At 46.1% G+C, this 23,502-nt stretch overlaps 1 protein-coding gene across 2 annotated transcripts in view; it reads left to right on the top strand.

Moving 5' to 3' along the window:
- cdc14ab (cell division cycle 14Ab) overlaps positions 1 to 23,502 on the top strand; it is a 231,351-nt gene that overhangs the window by 26,647 nt on the left and 181,202 nt on the right. For both annotated transcript variants that reach the window (XM_070887250.1, XM_070887251.1), the window contains exon 5: positions 17,743 to 17,822. In XM_070887250.1, the coding sequence (XP_070743351.1) occupies positions 17,743 to 17,822 (80 nt within the window). The remainder of the gene's footprint in view (positions 1 to 17,742; positions 17,823 to 23,502) is intronic.

Genomic DNA, 23,502 nt, shown 5'->3' with positions numbered 1-23,502 from the left:
GTGTTATTTGCAAACTTTGAAATTATGCCCTGTCTACCCAAGTCCAGGTCATTGATGTGTATATACAGATAGAATGTCCGAAATCCGGAGTTGTCCGAAAACCGACGTTGTGTAGATTGCAAGAGTCGTTGTCTGGAATCCGTAAATATTTCCTGAAAACTGGACTGTTAAGCTGTACATACCTTTTTCCAAACCTGAATCCAAAAAAAGACGCAAACTGGTCTGGCCCGGCCTTGATGTTGCCGGATTCGAACTGCCAGATGTAATGCTCCGAAATCTGGAAATTCATGAAAGTCGGCCCAAGGGTTTACGGATTTGGGACGTCGGATTTTCTTCTCCGAAATCTGGAAAACCCCAAAAACCGGAACTGCCTCTGTCCAGAGGTTTCCGGTTTTGGGACGTTATACCTGTATCAAGAATACCAACACCGATCCCTAGGAGACACCACTGCACACTTCCTTCTAGTCTATTCACCACTACTCTGCTTCCTGTCCTTTTGGCCATTTTATTTTCCACACTGCCACTGCCACTTTAATCCCATTGGCTTCAATTTTGCTATCAAGTCTATCATGTGGTACTTTATCAAATGTCTTTTGAAAGACCACATACACATTAGCTACAGTACACACATCACACCTCTCCGTTAATTAAGCAAAGAACTGAATCAATTTAGTCAAACACAATTTACCTTTTACAAATACGTGCTGGCTTTTTTTTATTAACTCATTTTTCCATCTACACTTGAATTTGTGATTTTAAATTAACTTGAAAGAAAGTAGTAACAATGACTTTTTAAAAAAAAAAAAAAGAAATGTGCATTATGGAGAATGGATGGCTGAAAATTGGCCACAAAATTAAGTGGTTCAATTGGATGACATGGTATTGGATCACCAATAAGCATTATTATTGAGTGCTGGAATGGAGGTTTGATTTCCTGTAATCTGCTCACTTTCAGTTCCTGGCTGTGTAACTGCATAGTTGACTGAGTAAAAGCCAAGTTTGTTCCCAATGGGAGAGAGAAATTGGATGATGGATTGTGCAGCCAACCAGTACTATTGCTGGTGGCCCAGGAGCTCTCCAGGCTTTCAAGGACAGGAGGTTGTGTGGCCCGAAGGGGAAAAGGACACATGCTTCAAACCCCACCCCCATATAAGGCTTCTAATAAATTTGATGAACATATATTTCAACGGTTTACAAACCTGAGGGAACATTTAAAAATATCAATATACTGTATAAGCAAGTAATGTAATGGCCCCAAACCTAAAATCAAACTGGATGAGATATAGTAATCTGTGTTGAAATCTGAATTATGGAAAAGTATCATCATAGTTTATCAAGGAGTTATGCTTTATTCTGTTTTTGATCTGATATTGTAACGTTTGATGGACTAAATTAGCTTGCCTCATTCCCCACTTTTATTTTTGCATGCATATTGCTGCATGATGGTAAATAGTATTGTTTGAGCTGCAAGTGATGCTGGTTGTTTCCTTTGTGTGTTGAAAAGTTCCTCTGGAGGAAATATGTAATTATTTGGCTGAAATCTTCTTTTTCCATACACTCTCATTCTTCTGGGCTTTATTTCTATTCTGCAGCTGCCATTTGACATTCAGACTTCTACTGAATAGATTATGTTTATATCAGCACCAGAATCTCATTGACGGATTGTAATACAAGCTACAGCAGTGAGACTTTAATATTGTAGCTATAAATAATGTATTTGCAGAATGAGAAATAAAGCTAATAGCCTTTGAAAAGACATTGTTCACCTATTTATGTACATATTCCTGTGAATGTGAAGGGGAAAAGAAATTACGGAGTCTTATTGTTTATATTTGATTAAGTTTGTTGATGGGCTTTTTGGTGAATTGCATTTTGTAATAGATCGTTTACAATTAGATAAACTTAAAAGGAGGGGAGGAAACCAGAATTGTTCCATTTTATGCATCCAAGATGATGCTTCTGTCCGGTTTCCTCTGATTTGCCTATCTGTTACAATCAATCGCTCAATGCAAATTAATTTAAAAAAAATAAAAAATTATTGCTCCGTCTGCTCTGGTAGTAGCAAATGTGTATGTTCCCACTGTACAAGAGAAGGTTGAGGGTGATATGATAGCTGTTTCTGAGATTCTAAAGAGAATAGATAATGTAGACCATGGCAAGCTATTCGACCTTGTCCAGAACAGTAGAACCAGAGAACATGCCCTGTACTTGAAGGGGGGGGTAAATTCAAAACTAATCTGCAAAACAACATTTCAGTTAGTGAGTGGGCAATCTATGGAACAGACTCCCTTCTTGGGCAGTCCCTCGTATCGAGGATGACTTGCTTCCACGCCAAAAAAGGATGAATTCCACAGGTGTTTCAGTGAGGGACCTGACATTCCAGGTCCCAAACTACATGAAGGGTGGAAGATGCCTGTGCGTGGATTTTTTTAACGTGTGGTGGCCGTTGCGCACCAGCCACCACACAGGCTTGACAGAACTAGGTCTTGTTTCAGTGGCAAGGATTAACCAAGATGACTGGAGACCAGCTCTGCTCGGTCCACTGGGGACATAGTGGAAGCAGTTAGAAATTGATTCATTCAAATGCAAATTAGAGAGCTTTTCAGAAACTAACATTTTGGGAACAGTATAAGCGCAAATTTGAGAGATGGTGTGGTAAATGTAGCATGCTTTGGTGAGAAAAGGTGACTGGATCTATGGAATCTTGTAGATGCTACGCACTGCAGACACAGTGCACCGGTGGTGGAGGGAGTGAATGTTTAAAGTGGTGGATGGGGTGCCAATCAAGTGGCTGCATTGTCCTGGATAGTGTTGAACTTTTTCAGTGTTGTTGGAGCTGCACTCATCCAGGCAAGTGGAGAGTATTCCATCACACACCTGAATTGTCCCTTGTAGATGGTGGAAAGACTTTGGGGAGTCAGGAGGTGAGACACTCACCGCAGAATATCCAGCCTCTGACCTGCTCTTGCAACTGCAGTATTTGTGTGTCTGGTCTCGTTAAGTTTCTGATCAATGGTGAACCCCAGAATGTTGGTGGGGGGATTCAATGACTGTAATGGCGTTGAATGTCAAAGGACGGTCGGTGGTGGGAATCTCTCTTGTTGGAGATCGTTATTGCCTGATACTTGTGTGGCGCGAATGTTACTTGTCAGCCCAAGCCTGAATTTCGTCCAGGTCTTGCTGCATTCGGACATGGATGGCTCCATTATCTGAGGACTTGCGAATGGAACTGAACACTGCAATCATCAGCAAACATCCCCGCTTCTGAGCACAGTGATCATCATCTTCATCTTCATCGTGCAGCAATGTCCTGGAGCGGAGATGATTAGGTTCCAACAACCACAACCATCTTCCTATGTACTAGGTGTGACTCTAGATCGTGGAGAGTTTTCCCCCTGGTTCCCAGTGACTTTTACTAGGGCTACTTGATGCTGCAATCAGTCTCACCTCACCACCTGGAATTCAACTCTTTCTTTTTTTGTACAAGTTGGGACCAGGGTTGTATGAGGTCTGGAGCCAAGTGGTCCTGGTGGAACCCAAACTGAGCTTGGGGAATAGGTTATTTGGTGAATAAGTGCTGCTTGATAGCACTGTCAACATCACCTTCCATCACGTTGCTGATGATTGAGAGTAGACTAATGTGGTGGTAATTGGCCGGATTGGATTTGTCCTGCTTTTTGTGCACAGTACATACTTGGGCAATTTTCCACATTGTCAGGTAGATGCCAGGGCTGTAGTTGTACTGGATCAGCTTGGCTCGCGACATGGCTAGTTCTGCAGCACAACTCTTCATCGCGACAGCCGGGTTGTTATCTGGGCCCATAGTCTTTGCTGTATCTACTGCGCTCAGCCGCTTCCTGATAGCACGTGGAGTGAATCAAATTGGCTGAAGACTGGCATCTGTGATGGTGGGGACCTCGGGAGAAGGCCGAGATGGATCATCCACTTGATATTTCTGGCTGAAGATGATTGTAGACGCTTCAGCCTTGTCTTTTGCACTTGCTTACTAGGCTCCGCCATCATCGAGGATAGGGATGTTCTTGGGGCCTCCTTCCCTCATTAACTATTTAATTGTCCACCACCATTCATAACTGGATGTGGTGGGACTGCAGAACTTTGATCTGTTGATTGAGATCGCTTAGCTCTGTCTATAGCATGCTGTTTAGCATGTGTGTTGTCCCATATTGTAGCTTCCCCAGCCTGACACCTAATTTTTAGGTACACCTGGTGGTGCTCCTTGCATGCTCTTCTGCATTCCTCATTGAACTAGGGTTGGTCCCCTGGCTTGATGGCAATGGTAGACTGAGTGATATGCCGGACCATGACGTTGCAGATTGTGGTGGAATACAATTCTGCTGTTGCTGATGAACAACAGAGCCTTTATGGATGCCCAGTTTTGAGTTGCTAGATCTGTTCTTAATGTGTCCCATTTAGCACGGTGATAGTGCCACACAACACAATCGAGAGTATCCTCCGTGTGAAGACCGAACTTCGTCTCCACAAGTACTGTACGGTGGTCACTCCTCATAATACTGTCATCCCCATGCACCACCTAAAACATTCACTCCCTCTATCCCATCTACAAGATGCTCTGCAGCAACTTGCCAAGGCTCTTTGGCAGCACCTCCCAAACACATGATCTAGAAAAACAAGGGCAGCCGGCGCATGGGAATACCATCACCTCCAAGTTTCCCACTATCCTGACTTGGAAATATATCGCTGCTCCTTCATCGTCATTGGGTCAAAATCCTGCAGTGCCCTCACAGCACTTTGGGAATACCTTCACAACATGGACTGCAGCGGTTCAAGAAGGCAGCTCACCACCATCTTCTCTAGGGCAATTGCGGATGGGCAATAAATGTTGGCCTTGTTATTGACGCCCACATCCCATGAATTAAATAAAAAAATTCCACAATTATTAATGAGGAGGACATTACAGGGTCAATTGGCCTGGTTGTGCCTTTGTTGTCTGGTGCCTAGGTCAATGCCAGATGGTCTGTCCACTTATTTTTTAACCTTGGTGTACTTTGCAGTGGTTTGGTCCAACTAAGTGGCTAGAAAGGCCATTTTAGAGGGCAGTTAAAGAGTCAACCACATTACTGTGGGTCTGAAGTCACATATAGGCCAGGTAAGCACAGCAGATTTCCTTTTTCTAAAGGACATTAGTGAACCAGATGGGTTTTACAACAATCCATAGTCACCATTTATGCCAGATTTATTTAATAAACTGATTGATTTAAAATTCCATAACTGCCATGTTGGGATTTGAACTCGTGTCTCCAGATCATTTGTCCAAGCCTCTAGATTACTAGTCCAGTCACATAACCACGATCCCCCTGTGCCCTGTGACTAGAGCAAAGAGCTTTGAAATCCCCTGACAGAGGATAGTCTTAATGTGTAACTACCGTGCAATGTCAGGGAGATCTGTTGGATCTCCTGGGTACTTCTAAATGTGTTACCTTGATGTTATCTCAACTTTTAGATTCCACCTGTTGGAACAGAACGCCAAGCATGCATATATTCGGGTGCACACAAAGCTTTTCTCACCAAGACCGTTGCGTTCCAGCCAGGCACGAGTGAAGCAGTGTAAACAGGGTACTGTTTGACTTGAAACTGAATTGCAGTTATTGATCCTGACTTGTACTATGGTGCAAACTTATGTTGTTTACATTGATGTGCAGTAGAATTTGCTTTTAGTTGATGCCAAAAGATTAACTAAGTATTTGAAGACATTGGGTATTCTTTACTTGCCAGGCTTGATTACATTTAAAAAAAAAAATTAATTCTGCCATATAATAGTGTATAAACTCTCCCCATGCCTTTGGTCTTGTGCGCAGTGTTTAATTTATTCTTGGTTGCTGTGGATCTGTAACTGAAACCTGCTGTTCCTTAGTCAGTAGTTAGTCCATGCCAATCGTTTCTCTGTCTTCTTTCAGTGCTTATTTCTGTTTTGGTTTAAGTCTCCAACAATATTGTCTCCATGGTGCAGGGAGTAGCATAACTCCAAGCATTAAACTTTCAACTAGTGCCCAGTAACCTGAGCATTGTTTTATTTGTTACTCTGGATATGTTCATAAATGTCACTGTCCTGTCATCACATCATTGGCATTTCATGTGCTTTTTGTCCCCAACTGAGAGTTAAGCATTCATCTTTCAGGAGTCCAGTCTGTGTCATATTATGGATTTGCACTGCCCATTACAGATTTGCCACATCACACAATACACTTACAGGCCTCTCATTAAGCATTGGTCACTGCCCATTTGCAAAAGCATCCACTCATTGCTTGGGTCCAGCTCTCCATACCACTCCAGTGTCATCTTTTCCAGAATAGTTTCTATAATCCATTCTATTTAAAAAAAAAAAAAAAAAAAATCATTTACAGCTCAAGCAATGTGTCCCTTTTTTATCAGGCATTCAACTTTCCAGTTACGAGTTAATCCAGATTATTATCTTTTTGATTCATGTCTATTTTGTTCACTTTCTTGATCTTGCTGTGCCCCCCATGGCTTTGGGGTACAATCTTTTTTTAGAAACTTGTGTTGAATTCCATTTCTTTCCTTCATTGTCTAGTTTCTTAATTGTCTTGGAACAAGGTATCAATGAGAGAGACATTTACACCTGCCAGGTCCTTGGCCTATCCTTGTTTCTTTAAGTACACCAGTTTTGGTGTGTTTACTACCTGTTGCTTTGCTCATGTTATGGTCCATTTACCATACTGAACAAGGTCGGCAATTAAGATTGTGCAGCATTTGAACCAGTGACATTTTTCCATAAATCCTCATGCAGCCTTCATTTTATCATATTAGTTTATGCAGTTTCCATAAGTCTCCAGAGAGTTCATTTACCTCACTGCACAGTTAAGGAGACTGGCTTTGGGCATAGGAGCATTACAAATTCAGGTCTGCCATGCATACCATTTGAGTTCAGTGGTATTGGTTGCTTCGAGTAAATAGATCCCACCTTCTTTACATGCTGGAGTAAACAAACTGCCCAATATCTACTTGTATGATAGTGTAACAGTGGTGATATGAACCAAATATTCTGCCTTTCCGATGTGACCCCAATCTCTTCAAAGGTGGACTGGCAAAACCTCTGGTCAAATACAAATTGTTAAACTGTTTTATTTTGCAGCAATTGAGCATGCAGCAAAAATTATGATTGGCATCATTTGATTCAATCAATACAACTTGTCTTTGTATAATATAATAATGAACATGCTATGTTTCCCTCACACCAGTGGGATGTCTTGCTTCATTTCAGTTTTTTCTGTGGTAAAATGGTCAAAGAAAATCTTATGTGACAATATGCTTATGGAAACTGCCTTTGTTGTGGACACGATTCAAAAGTGTTGGATGAAAATTTAAACTGTAAATATGGGAGGAAAAGGTATCTTGTATTTCTGGCAGCAATTTCTTCAGTAAGAATTCTTGGACATTGGTTGCCTGGACGATGATTTCCATCCAGGTGAAGAAAGGTGATGGGATTAACTGGAGAGCAGGCTGCATTTGCAAAAAAGTGGAGAGAAACTGAGTTGAAGAGGAATTTCTTCTTTGAGGGTTGTAAATCTGTGAAATTCTCTGCCCCAGAGAGCTGTGGAGGCTGGGTCATTGAATATATTTAAGGTGGAGATAGACAGATTTTTGAGCGATTTTAAGGGAGTCGAGGGTTATGGAGAGCAGGCAGGGAAGTGGAGCTGAGTCCATGATCAGATCAGCCACAATCTTATTAAATGGCGGAGCAAGCTCGAGGGGTCAAATAGCCTACTCCTGCTCCTATTTCTTATGTTCGTAAGTGAAATTGGAGATGTTTGAATATGGCTGATGGAGACAGAGAAGGCATTTGTGCAATTGCTGCTGAAGTAGTAAAATACAGAGTTTAAGCTGATGAAAGCTTCACTGTTTGGAGAAAGTGTTAGAAATTACTGCCAGTTTACAAATTTGAATGTACAATAAGGGAGAATGGAAATAAACTAAGATCTCCGAAGGCACTAACTAGTCTGGTTAGCATTTGTGGATAGATATTTGGACTGCTGCTGAATAGGATGCAGAAAGACTTGGTTTGGTATGAAGGTTGTGTGGAAGTTCCTGTGGCTTCAAAAGAGGATGTGGCTGTGCTAACTGGATCTTCACACAGTGATGTCTTAACGACTAGTTCTATTGAACTATGCTTGCATCTCCAAAGGCCTGGATGTGAGGAAGTATTGCTTGTGGCCGAAAGCAGCTCATCAACCTGTTCTCTCAGCAACCAGGAATAAAGGACTAAACATTCCTCCACAGTAAACCCCTAAACAAGTAACATTACACAATTTCACTCTGGGAAGAGCTGTAACTGGGCCTTCTTTGAACATGACCGTTTATAGCTTTTATATTCTATTCTGTTTATGTAGAGCATAAATGCTGGCATAGGCCAATTGGGCCGAATGGCCTGTCTCTGTGCTGTGCTCAATGTAACTTATCAGGTGCCGTAGTCTGGTGAGCAGCTCTAGAGAAAGAAGACATTTTATTCTGTTTTTAATTTATAAAGCGCCTATAGAAACATAGGGATCAAGTTTTGGGCCGCGCCAAGAACGGCGCAGCCCCGCGAGCCATGCCTGATTTCTGTGCTCAAAACTGCACTTAAAACTTACCTCGGTATTCTTCCCTCCATCAGGTCGATCCAAGCCCTTGGTGCAGCGCAGCACAAGGGGTCAGGGGCGGAGCCAGGTCCCGGTGCTGAAAACCGTGTCTGGATCTCTGCACATGTGCGCTAGAGTGCGCGCGCATGTGTAGTAGCTCCAGGCACCCGAGGCTGTGTGGGAGGGGCCTGAAGCACACCGCCCCGAGCCCTGGCTGAATGGGCTCTCTCTGGGGTGGGGAAGAAGGACTGGACCTCCCTCCTCTTCAGCTCATGCTGCGGGCACCCCCCCCCCCAAACCCCCTGTTCAGCTCCCGGCTCTCTCCTCCTCTCCCCGGCTCGCTCTCCTGCCTCCCCCGAACTCCCGGTCCGGCGCTCTCCCTCCCCCTGCCCCCCCTTGTTCAGCTCCCGCTCCCACTCCGCTGCCTGCCGCTCTGCTTCACTCCGGCCCACCCCTTCAGGTCTGGTCTGGTCCGCTCCCCCATCTTCGGCGGGACCTGCCCGCCTGGCATCTTGCTGGGGGCGGGCCCCACACAAAGTCTTCGGCCCAGCTTCCTCTCGTCGACCGGGCCTCCTCCTCTTCCCCCTCCCTCTTTCTCCCCCCCCCCCTCCCTCTTTCTCTCCCCCCCCCCCCCTCTTTCTCCCCCCCCTCCCTCCCTCTTTCTCCCCCCCTCCCTCCCTCCCTCTTTCTCCCCCCCTCCCTCCCTCCCTCTTTCTCCCCCCCCTCCCTCCCTCCCTCTTTCTCCCCCCCCTCCCTCCCTCCCTCTTTCTCCCCCCCCTCCCTCCCTCCCTCTTTCTCCCCCCCCTCCCTCCCTCCCTCTTTCTCCCCCCCTCCCTCCCTCCCTCTTTCTCCCCCCCCTCCCTCCCTCCCTCTTTCTCCCCCCCCTCCCTCCCTCCCTCCCTCTTTCTCCCCCCCTCCCTCCCTCTTTCTCCCCCCCCTCCCTCCCTCTTTCTCCCCCCCCTCCCTCCCTCTTTCTCCCCCCCTCCCTCCCTCTTTCTCCCCCCCCCTCCCTCCCTCTTTCTCCCCCCCCCCTCCCTCCCTCTTTCTCTCCCCCCCCTCCCTCCCTCTTTCTCTCCCCCCCTCCCTCTTTCTCTCCCCCCCCCTCCCTCTTTCTCTCCCCCCCCTCCCTCCCTCTTTCTCCCCCCCCCTCCCTCCCTCTTTCTCTCCCCCCCCTCCCTCTTTCTCTCCCCCCCCCTCCCTCTTTCTCTCCCCCCCCCCTCCCTCTTTCTCCCCCCCCTCCCTCTTTCTCCCCCCCCTCCCTCTTTCTCCCCCCCCCTCCCTCTTTCTCCCCCCCCCTCCCTCTTTCTTCCCCCCCCCCTCCCTCTTTCTCCCCCCCCCCCTCCCTCTTTCTTCTCCCCCCCCTCCCTCTTTCTCCCCCCCTCCCTCTTTCTCCCCCCCCCTCCCTCTTTCTCCCCCCCCCTCCCTCTTTCTCCCCCCCCCTCCCTCTTTCTCCCCCCCCCTCCCTCTTTCTCCCCCCCCTCCCTCTTTCTCCCCCCCCCCTCCCTCTTTCTCCCCCCCCCCCTCCCTCTTTCTCCCCCCCCTCCCTCTTTCTCCCCCCCCCTCCCTCTTTCTCCCCCCCCTCCCTCTTTCTCCCTCCCCTCCCTCTTTCTCCCCCCCCCCTCCCTCTTTCTCCCCCCCCCCCCTCCCTCTTTCTCCCCCCCCTCCCTCTTTCTCCCCCCCCTCCCTCTTTCTCCCCCCCCCTCCCTCTTTCTCTCCCCCCCCCTCCCTCTTTCTCTCCCCCCCCCCTCCCTCTTTCTCTCCCCCCCCCTCCCTCTTTCTCTTCCCCCCCCCCTCCCTCTTTCTCTTCCCCCCCCCCTCCCTCTTTCTCTTCCCCCCCCCCTCCCTCTTTCTCTTCCCCCCCCCCCTCCCTCTTTCTCTTCCCCCCCCCTCCCTCTTTCTCTTCCCCCCCCCCTCCTCTTTCTCTTCTCCCCCCCCCTCCCTCTCGAATCAAAACTAGTCCAGGAGATCTCTTTGGCCATATTGGATTCCATGATGTACTTACCATCATGTCTGCACCAGCCAACACGAGGTTATCCAGTCCAGTCCCACTTACCAGCTCTAGATCCATAAACCTGCAGGTTACAACACTTCAAGACCCACATCCAAGCACCTTTTTAAGTGTGGTGAGGGTTTCTGCCTACACCACCCTAACCCTCTGCGTGAAGAAACGTCCCCTCAAATCCCCTCTAAACCTTCCACCAACTTTGTCTCCTTGTAATTGACCCCTCCACCACCAGAAATAAGCCCTTGCTAACCACTATACCCAGGCCCCTCAACATTTTATACACCTCAATGAGGTCTCCCCTCAGCCTCCTCTGTTCCAAGGAGAAAAAACCCAGCCTATCCAATCTGTCTTCATAGCTAAGATTCTCCATTCCAGGCAGCATCCTTGTAAATCTCCTCTGCAATAGGAGAGGGTGCAATCACGTCCTTCCTGTAATACAGCGACCAGAACTGCACGCAGTATTCCAGCTATGGCCTAACCAGTGTATTATACAATTTTAGCATAACCTCCCTGCTCTTGTGTTCTATGCCTCGGCCAGTAAAGGTAAGCATTCCGTGTGCCGACTTAACTACCTTATCTACCTAGCCTGCTACTTTCAGGGATCTGTGGACAAGCACTCCAAGGTCCCTTTGTTCATCTACACTTCTAATTGTATACCCTTTCCTTATTAGCCCTCCCCAAGTGCATTACCTCACACTTCTCCGAATTAAATTCCATTTGCCACTGTTCTGCCCACCTGATCAGGAGATTGATATCCTTCTGTAGTCCATGACTTTCCTCTTTATTATTAACCACACAGCCAATTTTAGTGTCATCTGCAAACTTTTTAATCATGCCCCCTATATTCAAATCAAGATCATTGATGTATACCACAAAAAGTAAGGGACCCAGTACTGAGCCCTGCGGAACCCCACTGGAAACATCCTTCCAGTCACAAAAACATCCATCCACCATTAACCTTTGCTTCCTACCTCTGCCAATTTTGGATCCAACTCGCCACTTTGCCCTAGATCCCATGGGCTTTTACCTTTGCAACCAGTCTGCCATGTGGGACCTTATCAAAAGCTTTGCTAAAGTCCACATACACTACATGGTACGCACTACCCTCATCGACCCTCCTGGTTACCTCCTTGCAAAATTCAATCAGGTTAGTCAAACATTATTTTCACTTAACAAATCCTGATTAATCCTTGCCTTTCTAAATGTAGATTTATCCTGTCTTTCAAGATTTTTCCAATAATTTTCTTACCACTGAGGTGAGGCTGACAGCCCAGTAATTACTCGGCCTATTCCTTTCTCCCTTCTTAAACAAGGGTACCACATTAGCAGTCCTCCATCACCATGCCTGAATCCAAAGAGGACTGGAAAATGATGGTCAGAGCCTCTGCTATTTCCTCTCGTGCTTCGCTCAACAGCTTGGGATGCATTTCAACCGGGCCTGGGGACTGATCCACTTTCAAAGCTGCCAAACCTCCCAATGCTTCCTCTCACTCACTGTCTATTTCGTACAGAAGTTCACACTCCTCCTCGATAGCAGTATCTATATTGTCCCTTTCCTTTGTGAAAACAGATGCAAAGTATTCATTAAGAAGCATTACCACATCTTCTGCCTCCACACACAGATTACCCTCATTGTCTTTAATGGGCCTTACCCTTTCTTTAGTTATCCTCTTGCTCTTTATATTTATAGAACTTTTTGGATTTTCCTTGATTTTACTTGCCAAGAATTTTTCATGCTCTCTCTTAGCATTCCTAATATCCTTTTTAATTTCACCTCTGAACTTCCTATATTGCTCCAGAGCTTCTACAGTATTTAGCAGTCGGTATATGACTTAAGCTTCCCTTTTTTTCTTTAACGTGATTGTTATTCCCACCCTTTTTCTTCATGGGCACATGTTTGACCTGAGCCCTCTGGATCTCCTCCTTGAATGCCTCCCACTGTTCCGACACTGATTTACCTTCAAGTAGCTGTTTCCAGTCCACTGTGGCCAAATCACTTCTCAGCTTAGCAAAGTTTGCTTTTCCCCGATTTGGAACTTTTATTCCTGGTCTATCCTTGTCCTTATCCATAACTGCCTTGAATCTGATTGAATTATCGTCACTGGCACCCAAGTGCTCTCCCATTGATGCCCCTTCCACCTGCCCAGCTTCATTCCCCAAAACGAAACCCAGAACCGCCCCCGTCTTTCACGACCACGCAACACGCTTTACAGCCAATGAAGTACTTTTTGCAGTCACGATTGAAATGTGGGAAATGCAGCAGCCAATTTGTGCACAGCAAACTCCCACAAACAGCAATGTGTTGATGACCAGTTAATCTGTTTTTAGTAATGTTGATTGAGGGATAAATATTGGCCAGGACACTGGGGATAACTCCCATGCTCCTCTTCGAAATAGTGCCATAGGATCTTTTACGTCCGTCTGAGAGTGTAGACGGGGCCTTGGTTTAATGTCTTATTCGAAAGTCAGCACCTCTGACAGTGCAGCACTCCCTCAGTACTGCACTGGAGTATCCTGAGAAGTTACATTGGATATAAAGCGCAGAGATAGTGATTTGAATGGTGTAGTATTAGTTTAAGCATACTTTTATTTGTGTTCAGACATTTAAGTGTCATAGCATTCTGCAAGTTTTCTGTAAATTTTTAAAGTTTTGCTATTTAATATAAAAAAAAAAATCCAGTTTAAAATAGTAAGGGTTATTCTTGCGTAAACTCAACTCTTTGAAGCTGGTACTTTACAATGCCTAGAAACCAGACACCGGAAAGAAGTAAAATGGTCATGAAACTTCATGAATACAGTGACTTCTATATGAATATGCTGAACAGTAACATGAGATGTACGTGTTCTGTTCTGCTGAGGACATAAACCCAGATTTTCTGATTTTGTTATTTTAATACTGGCATTGTCATGTATTCAACCAGCATTGTAACCCATGTATAAACTGACCTAAGTTGTACACCGTGAGAACACTGACCACTAGGTGGGAGACACTCCTAACCTGGACCTTCAGGTATAAAAGGGGAAGCTCCACCCACCTTCATCACTTGAGTGCTAAGGAATAAAGGACAGGTCACAGACTGACGACCTCTCAAGCATGGGCCTCGTGTGCATTTATACTGTGCAGTAAGGACGTATCAATGGCGACAAGAAACTGGGATTTAAACCACTCGAGCATGGCCACTAGCAGAACAGACGAGAGGTACTGTGTTAAGGAATGGTTGGGACAGAGATTCAACATTGTTAAAGCAGCACACAGTTCTCCAGGCAGACAAGGGCAGTCGGGCATGCCCCAACATGTAGTCGAACCCACAGGGGGAGTTCGACAGAGACAATGGCAAGCTGAACAGCGATTCACGCCATTGCAAGGGACAATGCGGCCAGTAATGGAGCCATCAACACCTGTTAATGGTGCACTCAAGGACAATAACAGGGGCAGTCAGGGACGATCGACTGGCAAGGGACCTTTTGTTTCAAACCGCAGCTCATGCTGGAGGCGTGGAGGCATACATTCAGCCGGAGTTTGCAGAGATGAGCAAAATACCTGCAGAAATGGACACTGGGGGAAATCGCTGGAAGCTGAAGTTCAGCGAGTTCATGTGGAGCACGTATACAGTTCATACACCAGAACGCCACCGATAATGATGAAAGTGCTCCTCAATGGCATCCCAGTATCAATGGAGTTAGACACGGGTGCCAGCCAGTCCCTGATGGGTATCAAACAGTTCGAAAAGTCGTGGGCATCCAAGGCCAGGAGGCCAAAATTATCGCCGATTGACGCACAGCTACGGACTTAGACAAAGCAGATCATTCCGGTGCTAGGCAGCGCCACGGTAGTCGTGACCCACAAAGATTCGGAGAACAGGTTGCCACTCTGGATTGTCCCAGGGGACGGTCCCGCACTACCGGGGAGGAGTTGGCTTGCTGTCATGAACTGGAAATGGGGTGATGTCAATGCAATTTCCCCTGTGGAGCGAGTATCATGCTCACAGGTCCTGGACAAATTTGACTCATTATTTCAACCCGGCATTGGCACTTTCATGGGGGCCAAGGTAGTGATTCACATAAACCCGGACGCCAGACCAGTACACCACAAGGCCAGAGCGGTGCCGTACGTGATGCGGGAAAAGATAGAAGGCGAATTGGACCGCCTGTTGAGGGAAGGAATCATCTCGCCAGTCGAGTTCAGTGACTGGGCGAGCCCGATTGTGCCGGTGCTCAAGGCGGATGGGTCGGTCAGGATATGTGGCGATTACAAGGCCACCATCAATCGGGTGTCACTCCAAGGCCAGTACCCGCTACCGAGAGCGGAGGACCTCTTTGCGACGCTATCCGGTGGCAAACCTTTTTCAAAATTGGACCTGACCTCAGCTTACATGACCCAGGAGCTGGCGAGTGAGTCGAAGAAGCTGACCACCATCACGACACACAAGGGGTTGTTTGAGTACAACAGATGTCCGTTCGGGATTCGCTCGGCCGCCGCGATCTTATGGAAAGCCTCAAGTCGATTCCAGGGACGGTGGCTTTTCAGGGCAACATCCTCATTACGGGTTACGATACTGAAGAACACCTCCACAACCTGGAGGAGGTGCTACGCAGACTGGACTGGGTAGGTCTGCGACTGAAAAAGGCGAAGTGCGTCTTCCTAGCTCCAGAGGTAGAATTCCTGGGGATGAGGGTAGCAGCAGACGGGATCAGCCCTATTGCATCCAAGACGGAAGCGATCCAGAGAGCACCCAGACCCCGTAACACGACGGAGCTGCGTTCGTTCCTGGGGCTCCTGAACTATTTTGGTAACTTTCTTCTCAAATTGAGCACGCTGCTAGAGCCGCTACACGTGCTCCTACGCAAAGGTCGCGAATGGGTCTGGGGGGACAGCCAGGAAAGGGCTTTTAATAAAGCACGCAATTTGTTATGTTCCAACAATCTGTTAACGCTATATGACCCATGTAAGAAACTTGTGTTAACGTGCGATGTGTCGTCCTATGGTGTCTGGTGTGTGTTGCAGCATGTCAATGCCAAGGGTCAGTTACAGCCGATAGCTTATGCCTCCAGGAGTCTGTCCCAAGCAGAAAGGGGCTACGGGATGGTAGAAAAGGAGGCGCTCGCATGTGTATATGCGGTAAAGAAAATGCACCAGTACCTGTTTGGCAGGAAATTTGAGCTGGAGACAGATCACAAACCCCTAACGTCCCTTTTGGCCAACAACAAGGCCATAAATGCAAACGCATCGGCCCGCATACAGAGATGGGCACTCACGTTAGCTGCCTATGACTACACAATTCGGCACAGACCAGGCACCGAAAACTGCGCCGATTACCTCAGCAGGCTCCCACTAGCCACCACTGAGGGGGCTACCGAGCATAGTGCTGAGATGGTCATGGCTCTTGAAGCTTTCGGAAGCGAAGGCTCACCCGTGACAGCCCATCAGATTAAAGTCTGGACAAATAGAGACCCGCTATTGTCTCGTCAAGAAATGTGTCCTGAATGGGGACTGGGCAGCCGCGTACAGGGCATGCCCTGAGAAATTTAAACCATTTCACAGGCGCAAGGATGAACTCTCGATTCGGGCCGATTGCCTACTGTGGGGAAACCGCGTAGTCATGCCCCAGATGGGCAGAGAGGTGTTCATCAGAGAACTCCACAATGGGCACCCAGGCATTGTCACGATGAAGGCAATTGCCAGGTCACATGTTTGGTGGCCAGGGATAGACGCAGATCTGGAACTTTGTGTTCGCAGGTGCAACACGTGTGCCCAGCTGGGCCATGCGCCCAGGGAAGCCCCCCTTAGCCCCTGGCCATGGCCCGCCAAGCCTTGGTCACGCATCCATGTGGACTACACCGGTCCTTTCATGGGGAAAATGTTTTTGGTTGTAGTAGACGCCTACTCCAAATGGATCGAGTGTGACATTTTAAATTCAAGCACATCCTCTGCCACGGTAGAAAGTCTACAGGCAATGTTCGCCGCCCACGGTCTACCGGACATCTTGGTCAGTGACAATGGCCCGTGCTTCACAAGCACTGAATTCCAGGACTTCATGGCAGGCAATGGAATTAACCATGTTAGAATGGCACCGTTCAAGCCGGCATCAAACGGCCAGGCAGAACAAGCAGTGCAGATAATCAAACAGGGGATGCTCAGATTCCAAGGGGGTTCCCTACAAACCCGCTTATCACTCCTCCTGTTGGCCTATAGATCTCGACCACACTCGCTCACGGGTTCCACCCGCAGAGCTACTAATGAAAAGGACGCTCAAAACCCGATTATCCCTTATACACCCCACCATGAAATAAATTGTCGGGAGCAGGTGCCAGTCACAATATGACTACCATGACAGGAATGCAAGGGCGCGATGTATTCATGTAAATTATCCTGTTTTTGTCCTCAACTACGCTGCAGGGCCCAAATGGCTTGCAGGCACTGTGGTTGCCAAAGAGGGAAATAGGATTCTGGTAGTTAAACTTACCAATGGACAAATCTGCCGCAAACATGTGGATCAAACAAAAAGGAGGTTCAGCAACCCCATAGAAGAAGCAGAGGAAGAACACGATATAGAGTTCACTCCACCACAGGTGACCGAACACCGGAACCAAAGGGAGGAGAGCCCAGTCACTGTGGGCAGTCCGGACAGGCCTGAGGCACTGCAAACAGCAGACACTCAGGCCAGCGCCCAACAACCGGAGCCCCAACTCAGGCGCTCTACAAGGGAGCGTAAACCACCAGAGAGACTCAACCTGTGATCCCAATAAGACTTTGGGGGGAGGGTGATGTCATGTATTCAACTAGCATTGTAACCCATGTATAAACTGACCTAAGTTGTACACCATGAGAACACTGACCACTAGGTGGGAGACACTCCTAACCTGGACCTTCAGGTATAAAAGGGGAAGCTCCACCCACCTTCATCACTTGAGTGCTAAGGAATAAAGGACGGGTCACAGACTGACCTCTCAAGCATGGGCCTCGTGTGCATTTATACTGTGTAGTAAGGACGTATCCGGCATTAATCGCTTATTTTAAACTGGTTAATGTAAATTTGAAAATCTAGGGCATGCTCTCTGCAACAATTGCAAGGACTAGCAGATAATTGTAAATTAGACTTACTGTGTTCTTTCTTTAACAAGGTCATTTACCTACAAAAAACGCCAGAAGAGGCCTACAGATCTCTTGTAGCAGGAAAGAACCCTCCTTATCTGCCATTCAGGTATGATGTTGCCATTTGTTCTACAAGTAAATTTTCCATGGTCTTTTATTTTTCTGATTGCAGCTTTAAAATGTTCACTACATTTTATTTCTTCTTCCCTACCCCCCCCACAAGACCAATGGCTGTGTCTGGAAGGGAAGGTGAACAGTTCTACATGATTGTTTCACTTTGATTAAAGCATAAGAATGGTTCAAATTTATTTTCTTCCCACCCTTGCTCTTTATTGCACCTGGGAAACTCCTGCCTTTGCTGGGTGCTTTCCCATAACCGCTCAGATTAAGAATCGGGGCAGCAAGCCAGATGGAGCATCATAGACCCAAGCCCAAATCCCAGTCTTGTGTTAATGCTCCAATACACTGCACATTCAGATCCTTGAAGTGTTGAGAGCAACATTTCTGTTTTTAATAGTGTTACTGAGTGGAGCATTCCAGATCAATTGGTATTTTGGAATTAAATTAAAAGTTGATCAGTGATTGGCTGCTGAAATTCTGGTTGTCAGTGTGATATTCAGTATCTTTTAAGTATATGCATTATGTAAAGTGCCTGGGAGGAAGTAGATGCTGGAGCATCCTTTACTGAATGCTGCAACAAATGGAACACAGCAGGTAAAATGTTGGTAATTAACAGTCCCCTGCATTTAAAATGTCCATGTTTAAAATGGACAGTCACTTCTATTAGCCAAAAAGTGATAGCCATTATCATTATGGTAAATTTCAAAGTTGCTGGTTATAGCGGCTTAAGTGCTTGTTTATTTTGGACAGAAACGGCTGTGCTTACTAGTTTGCTCAACCAGGCAATAATTGGGCAACTAGACTGGCCACTTTTACCACATTAGATCAAACTCGAGCAGGAATGTTAGCGTACAGTGAATATTTCAGTATTAATGTGAGAGAGCTACATACACAGGTACCGCTTGAAATTGATAATGCAAATGGATAACTTGCATGAAATGCGGAGCCATCAAGATTCTGACTGATCTGTGAGAGCAAAGATTAACGTGGTACAAGATTAAGACCAATAGCCAAATACCTGCATGAGCTAATGAAGTTAAAGTGTTTGTTTAATTTAATTGTTTTCATCTTTTTGGTCAAACAACTGCTACAGAAATGTTATATATTATTTTGTTCTTAAATGTGTGTTAAATTCATGGCTGTTCACAATGAGCATCATTTCATAGGTATATTTTAACATGCTTAGGTTTTTTGCACTGGTAACACTAAAGACATTTTTTATGTGATATAAGCCTATAGTGACAGTAATGCTCATCATGTATATTGGGCAAGTCACGTTCGCATTAACGTGTCCGCATAGTCAGTGGGGACTGTTGATTTCTTTGGGAAGGGAGGTTGGAACTTACTAGTTGATGCAGCTGTTAGTTTTGTTTGACATACCTTGAGTTCCATCTGGTTGGGTAATGTACCTAACTGAATGAAACAGTTTTTTTTTTAAATTGAGAAGTTTCATAAGGCAGGGATGAGGGTGCTTCAATTTGAGATCCCTCACCTAGAGGCCAGGAATGCAGTGTTGATTATCTTTCTACCCTCACCTCGGGAAGGCAAGGTCTTAATGCAACAAATTATGGTTTAAATTGTTTTTAAATCTAGCTGATCTGTGCCATTGCTCATAATGAATTTGGAGGATATGCTGTTGCAAGGGGGAGGTGCTGGATTGGTGGAGGATGCACATAGCTACTAGGAGGGTTTGGAAAGAAGTTGGACATGTGATCAGACATTTATGTTTGGTTTAATATAATTTTTTAATTGTATGATGGATACTGTTCAATATTACAGATAATGCATCGAGCATATCTTTTCCCATCACACTTGGGGCAATATTCTTTTGTTTATATGGAAATGTCTTGGATTTTCAAAAGAATGGATTTGAACAGAGCAGCTGTTAATAGATCCCAATAAAAGAGTTGCTGGGACTTCCTGAATTTTTAATTGTTCCACTTCTCAAATTTCAAAAGGACTTGTGTTCAAACAGAACCAGTTCAAATTTTAATTATTCCTGCCTCAAGCCTGTAATTGATTAAACTTGAAAGGAGTCAGTTTGGTACATGAACCTGTCTCAGTTGGCTGTCAAACTCTATTATAACTAGATTTAAAAAGATGACCAACAAATCCGAAGTAGACACACGTACTTCATTTTTATCACCAATTTTAACATAATAGACATGACAGAGTATTTTGTAGAATAATGTTTAGTAATGGGTAGACTATGTATGTACAACAGATTGTTTTTGCAATTCATGCATTAAAGTAGCTAGGTGTTTGCTTTCCCAAACATGCACTCGTCCTACTCTACCAGTCACTTTCCTCACACACTCTCATATTACTCTCTCTCTTGAAGGTCTCACTTTTGGGCCAGAGCCCATATACCCTTTGTGAATTATCTCCAAACCTAATCAGATAAATACATTCCCACTTTGCTCCTATCACCCCACAATGATTCACAAGACAAATAATTGTGCAGCCACATGGTCCTGAGATACTGTTTCCCTCCTGTTACACATTTATTTAACTGTCATCATCATAGGCAGTCCCTCAGAATCGAGGAAGACTTGCTTCCACTTTTAACATGAGTTCTTGTGTGGCTGTACAATCCAATATGAGAACCACAGTCTCTGTCACAGGTGGGGCAGATAGTCGCTGAGGGAAGGGGTGAGTGGGACTGGTTTGCCGCACGTTCTTTCTGCTGCCTGCGCTTGATTTCTGCATGCTCTCGACGACTAGACTCGAGGTGCTCAGCGCCCTCCCGGATGCGCTTCCTCCACTTAGGGCGGTCTTTGGCCAGGGTCTCCCAGGTGCACTTTATCAGGGAGGCTTTGAAGGTGTCCTTGTAATGTTTCCGCTGCCCACCTTTGGCTCGTTTGCCGTGAAAGAGTTCAGAGTAGAGTGCTTGCTTTGGGAATCTCGTGTCTGGCATGCGAACTATGTGGCCTGCCCAGCGGAGCTGTTCAAGTGTGGTCGGTGTTTCAATGCTGGGGTTGTTGGCCTGGTCAAGGACGCTAATGTTGGTGCGTCTGTCCTCCCAGGGGATTCGTAAGATCTTGCGGCGACATCGTTCGTGGTATTTCTCCAGCGACTTGTGGTGTCTACTGTACATCGTCCATGTTTCTGAGCCATACAGGAGGGCAGAATTACTACAGCCCTGTAGACCATGAGCTTGGTGGCAGTTTTGAGGGCCTGGTCTTCAAACATACTTTTCCTCAGGTGGCCGAAGACTGCACTGGAGGCGGTGATTGGATCTCGTCGTCAATATCTGCTCTTGTTGATCGGAGGGTCTCGAGATATGAGAAGAGGACCGTGCCGTGGATCTTGTTGACTGGGGGACAGTGCTGTGCAGTCAGGACAGGCTGATGGAGATGTATGTAAGGGTAATGTATTTACTTCTATATCTATCTTTAATGGAAAAGTGATAAACGGGTAGTAACAATAACAATGCTTCAAAAGTTGTTGTGGAACACTTTTTTTGGGAAGTTCTGTGAAAGGAATAATAATCCAAGTTCTTTTTATGCCTTTAGTGGATGAGGAAATCTTTATTTTCCTATTTGATTTGGGAAGGGTTTCAGTTTGTTATATCTTGCTATTAAGGGGTTAACTCCTAGTGATACAAGCTATCTGGTAATCTTGGTAATATCATTTATGTCTGTTAGCTGCGACCAAAGTGGCTAACAGATTTGTGTTCCTCACAAATCACGAGTACATTTTGAAAAAAATCACACCTAGAATATTGGATTGGTTGTATTTATTTCAGCTGAACAGGCAATGTCTGCAGTGGGGAATGAGGAATGTCCTCATTCAAGATGCTAGTTTTTGGTTGGCAGTGTGATGAGCTATTATATAACTAGATATTAGATGGTAAAAGTACTCTTGGATCACAGCGCCACTTATGGGAGTGACAGTTAAATAGTGTCACTGAGAGAATATCTAGTGTAGACCTGAATTTCTAGCAAGTGACATTCCTTACTGATGACATTTAACAGTAAAGAAAAAAACTTGCATTTACGTGGCATTTCTTCATGTCCTTAGCACATCCTAATAGCAATTTACAACTAAGTACATGTTTACTAATAAATAAAGCCAATTAACCCACATGTGTCAAGGCGATAAATTATTCCCTTGCATTTACTTATTTGGTTTAATATTTGCATCTAATTTGCTATGGTTACATAAACAATGCCTTGAATGAGCCTCTGCTTCATCGCACCAACGCTGTTCTCGATCTTCCTTGCTGCAATGCTCCATCTCACTATATTAACAAGCTCCCCGCTGGAATGGAACTGAACTACAGAATCAATGGGAATCTGTTCAACTTGCGTCGCCTCCAAGGTCGTCCCATCCTCTGTCATCAAACTACAGTATGCAGACGACGCTTGCTTCTGCACACACTGAGGCCGAACTCCAAGCCATCGTCCACACCTTCACCGAGGCGTACAAAAGTATGGGCCTTGTACTAAACATCCGTAAGACAAAGGTCCTCCACCACCTGATCCCGCCACACAGCACTGTCCCCTGGTCATCAAAATCCACAGCTCCGCCTTGGACAACGTGGATCACTTTCCATACCTCGGGAGTCTACTTATTAGCAAGGGCAGACATTGAGGTCCAACACTGCCCCCATTGTGCCAGCGCAGCCTTCGGTCGCCTGAGGAAGCGAGTGTTTGAAGACCAGAACCTCAAATCTGGCACCAAGCTTACGGTCTACAGGGCAGTAATGATACCTGCCCTCCTATATGGCTCAGAGACATGGACTATATACAACGGACACCTCAGCGCTGGAGAAGTAACACTAGAGCTGCCTCCGCGATATCTTACAAATCCACTGGGAGGACAGACACACCAACTTCAGTGTTCTTGGGCCAACATCCCCAGCATCAAAGCACTGACCACATTCGAACAGCCCTGTTGGGCGGGCCACATTGTCCGCATGCCCGACACGAGACTCCCTAAGCAAGCGCACTACTCTGAACTCTACATGGCAAGCGAGCCCCAGGTGGGCAGAGGAAACACTTCAAGGACACCCTCAAAGCTGCCTTGATAAAGTGCAACATCCCCACTGGCACCTGGGAATCCCTGGCCCAAGACCACCCAAAATGGAGGAAGAGCATCTAGGAGTGCGCTGAACACCTCGAATCTTGTCGCCGAGAGCATGCAGAAACCAAGTGCAGACAGCGGAAGGAGCCTGCAGCAAACCAGGCTCTCCACCCACCTTTTCCTTCGACGACTGTTTGTCCCACCTGTGACAGAGACTGTAATTCCTGTATTGGACTGTACAGCCACCTGAGAACTCGCTTTGAGTGAAAGCAAGTCTTCCTCGATTTCGAGGGGCTGCCTATGATGCTGAATGTAGTTTCAGTCCTTTTGCCATTGAGCTGCTTGGTTTTAAGTGTAAATTAATTGAGGAATTAAGTTCATGTTTTAGATTCAGGCAAGTATTTTATGAAGTGATTAGTACATGCCCACTTTAAAACTAGTTTTTATTTTGTCATTGGCAGGAAGACATGCAAGTCTTCCTTCATGCAAGACGTAGTCCTGGGCTCAGCCTTTTATCTGTTAAGTTTTCCCCCATATAAATTGCTCTCGCGCACTCATGCACATATTCGGATTAGAAATAGTCTGCCGTCGTTGCACTTGCAAGTTACAAAGGGTTTGGCACGACTAAACACCAGAGCTTT

The sequence above is a fragment of the Pristiophorus japonicus genome, chromosome 8 (assembly GCF_044704955.1).
Source record: "Pristiophorus japonicus isolate sPriJap1 chromosome 8, sPriJap1.hap1, whole genome shotgun sequence".
Taxonomy (NCBI): Eukaryota; Metazoa; Chordata; class Chondrichthyes; family Pristiophoridae; genus Pristiophorus; species Pristiophorus japonicus.
This window is presented reverse-complemented; position numbering and strand designations above follow the sequence as displayed.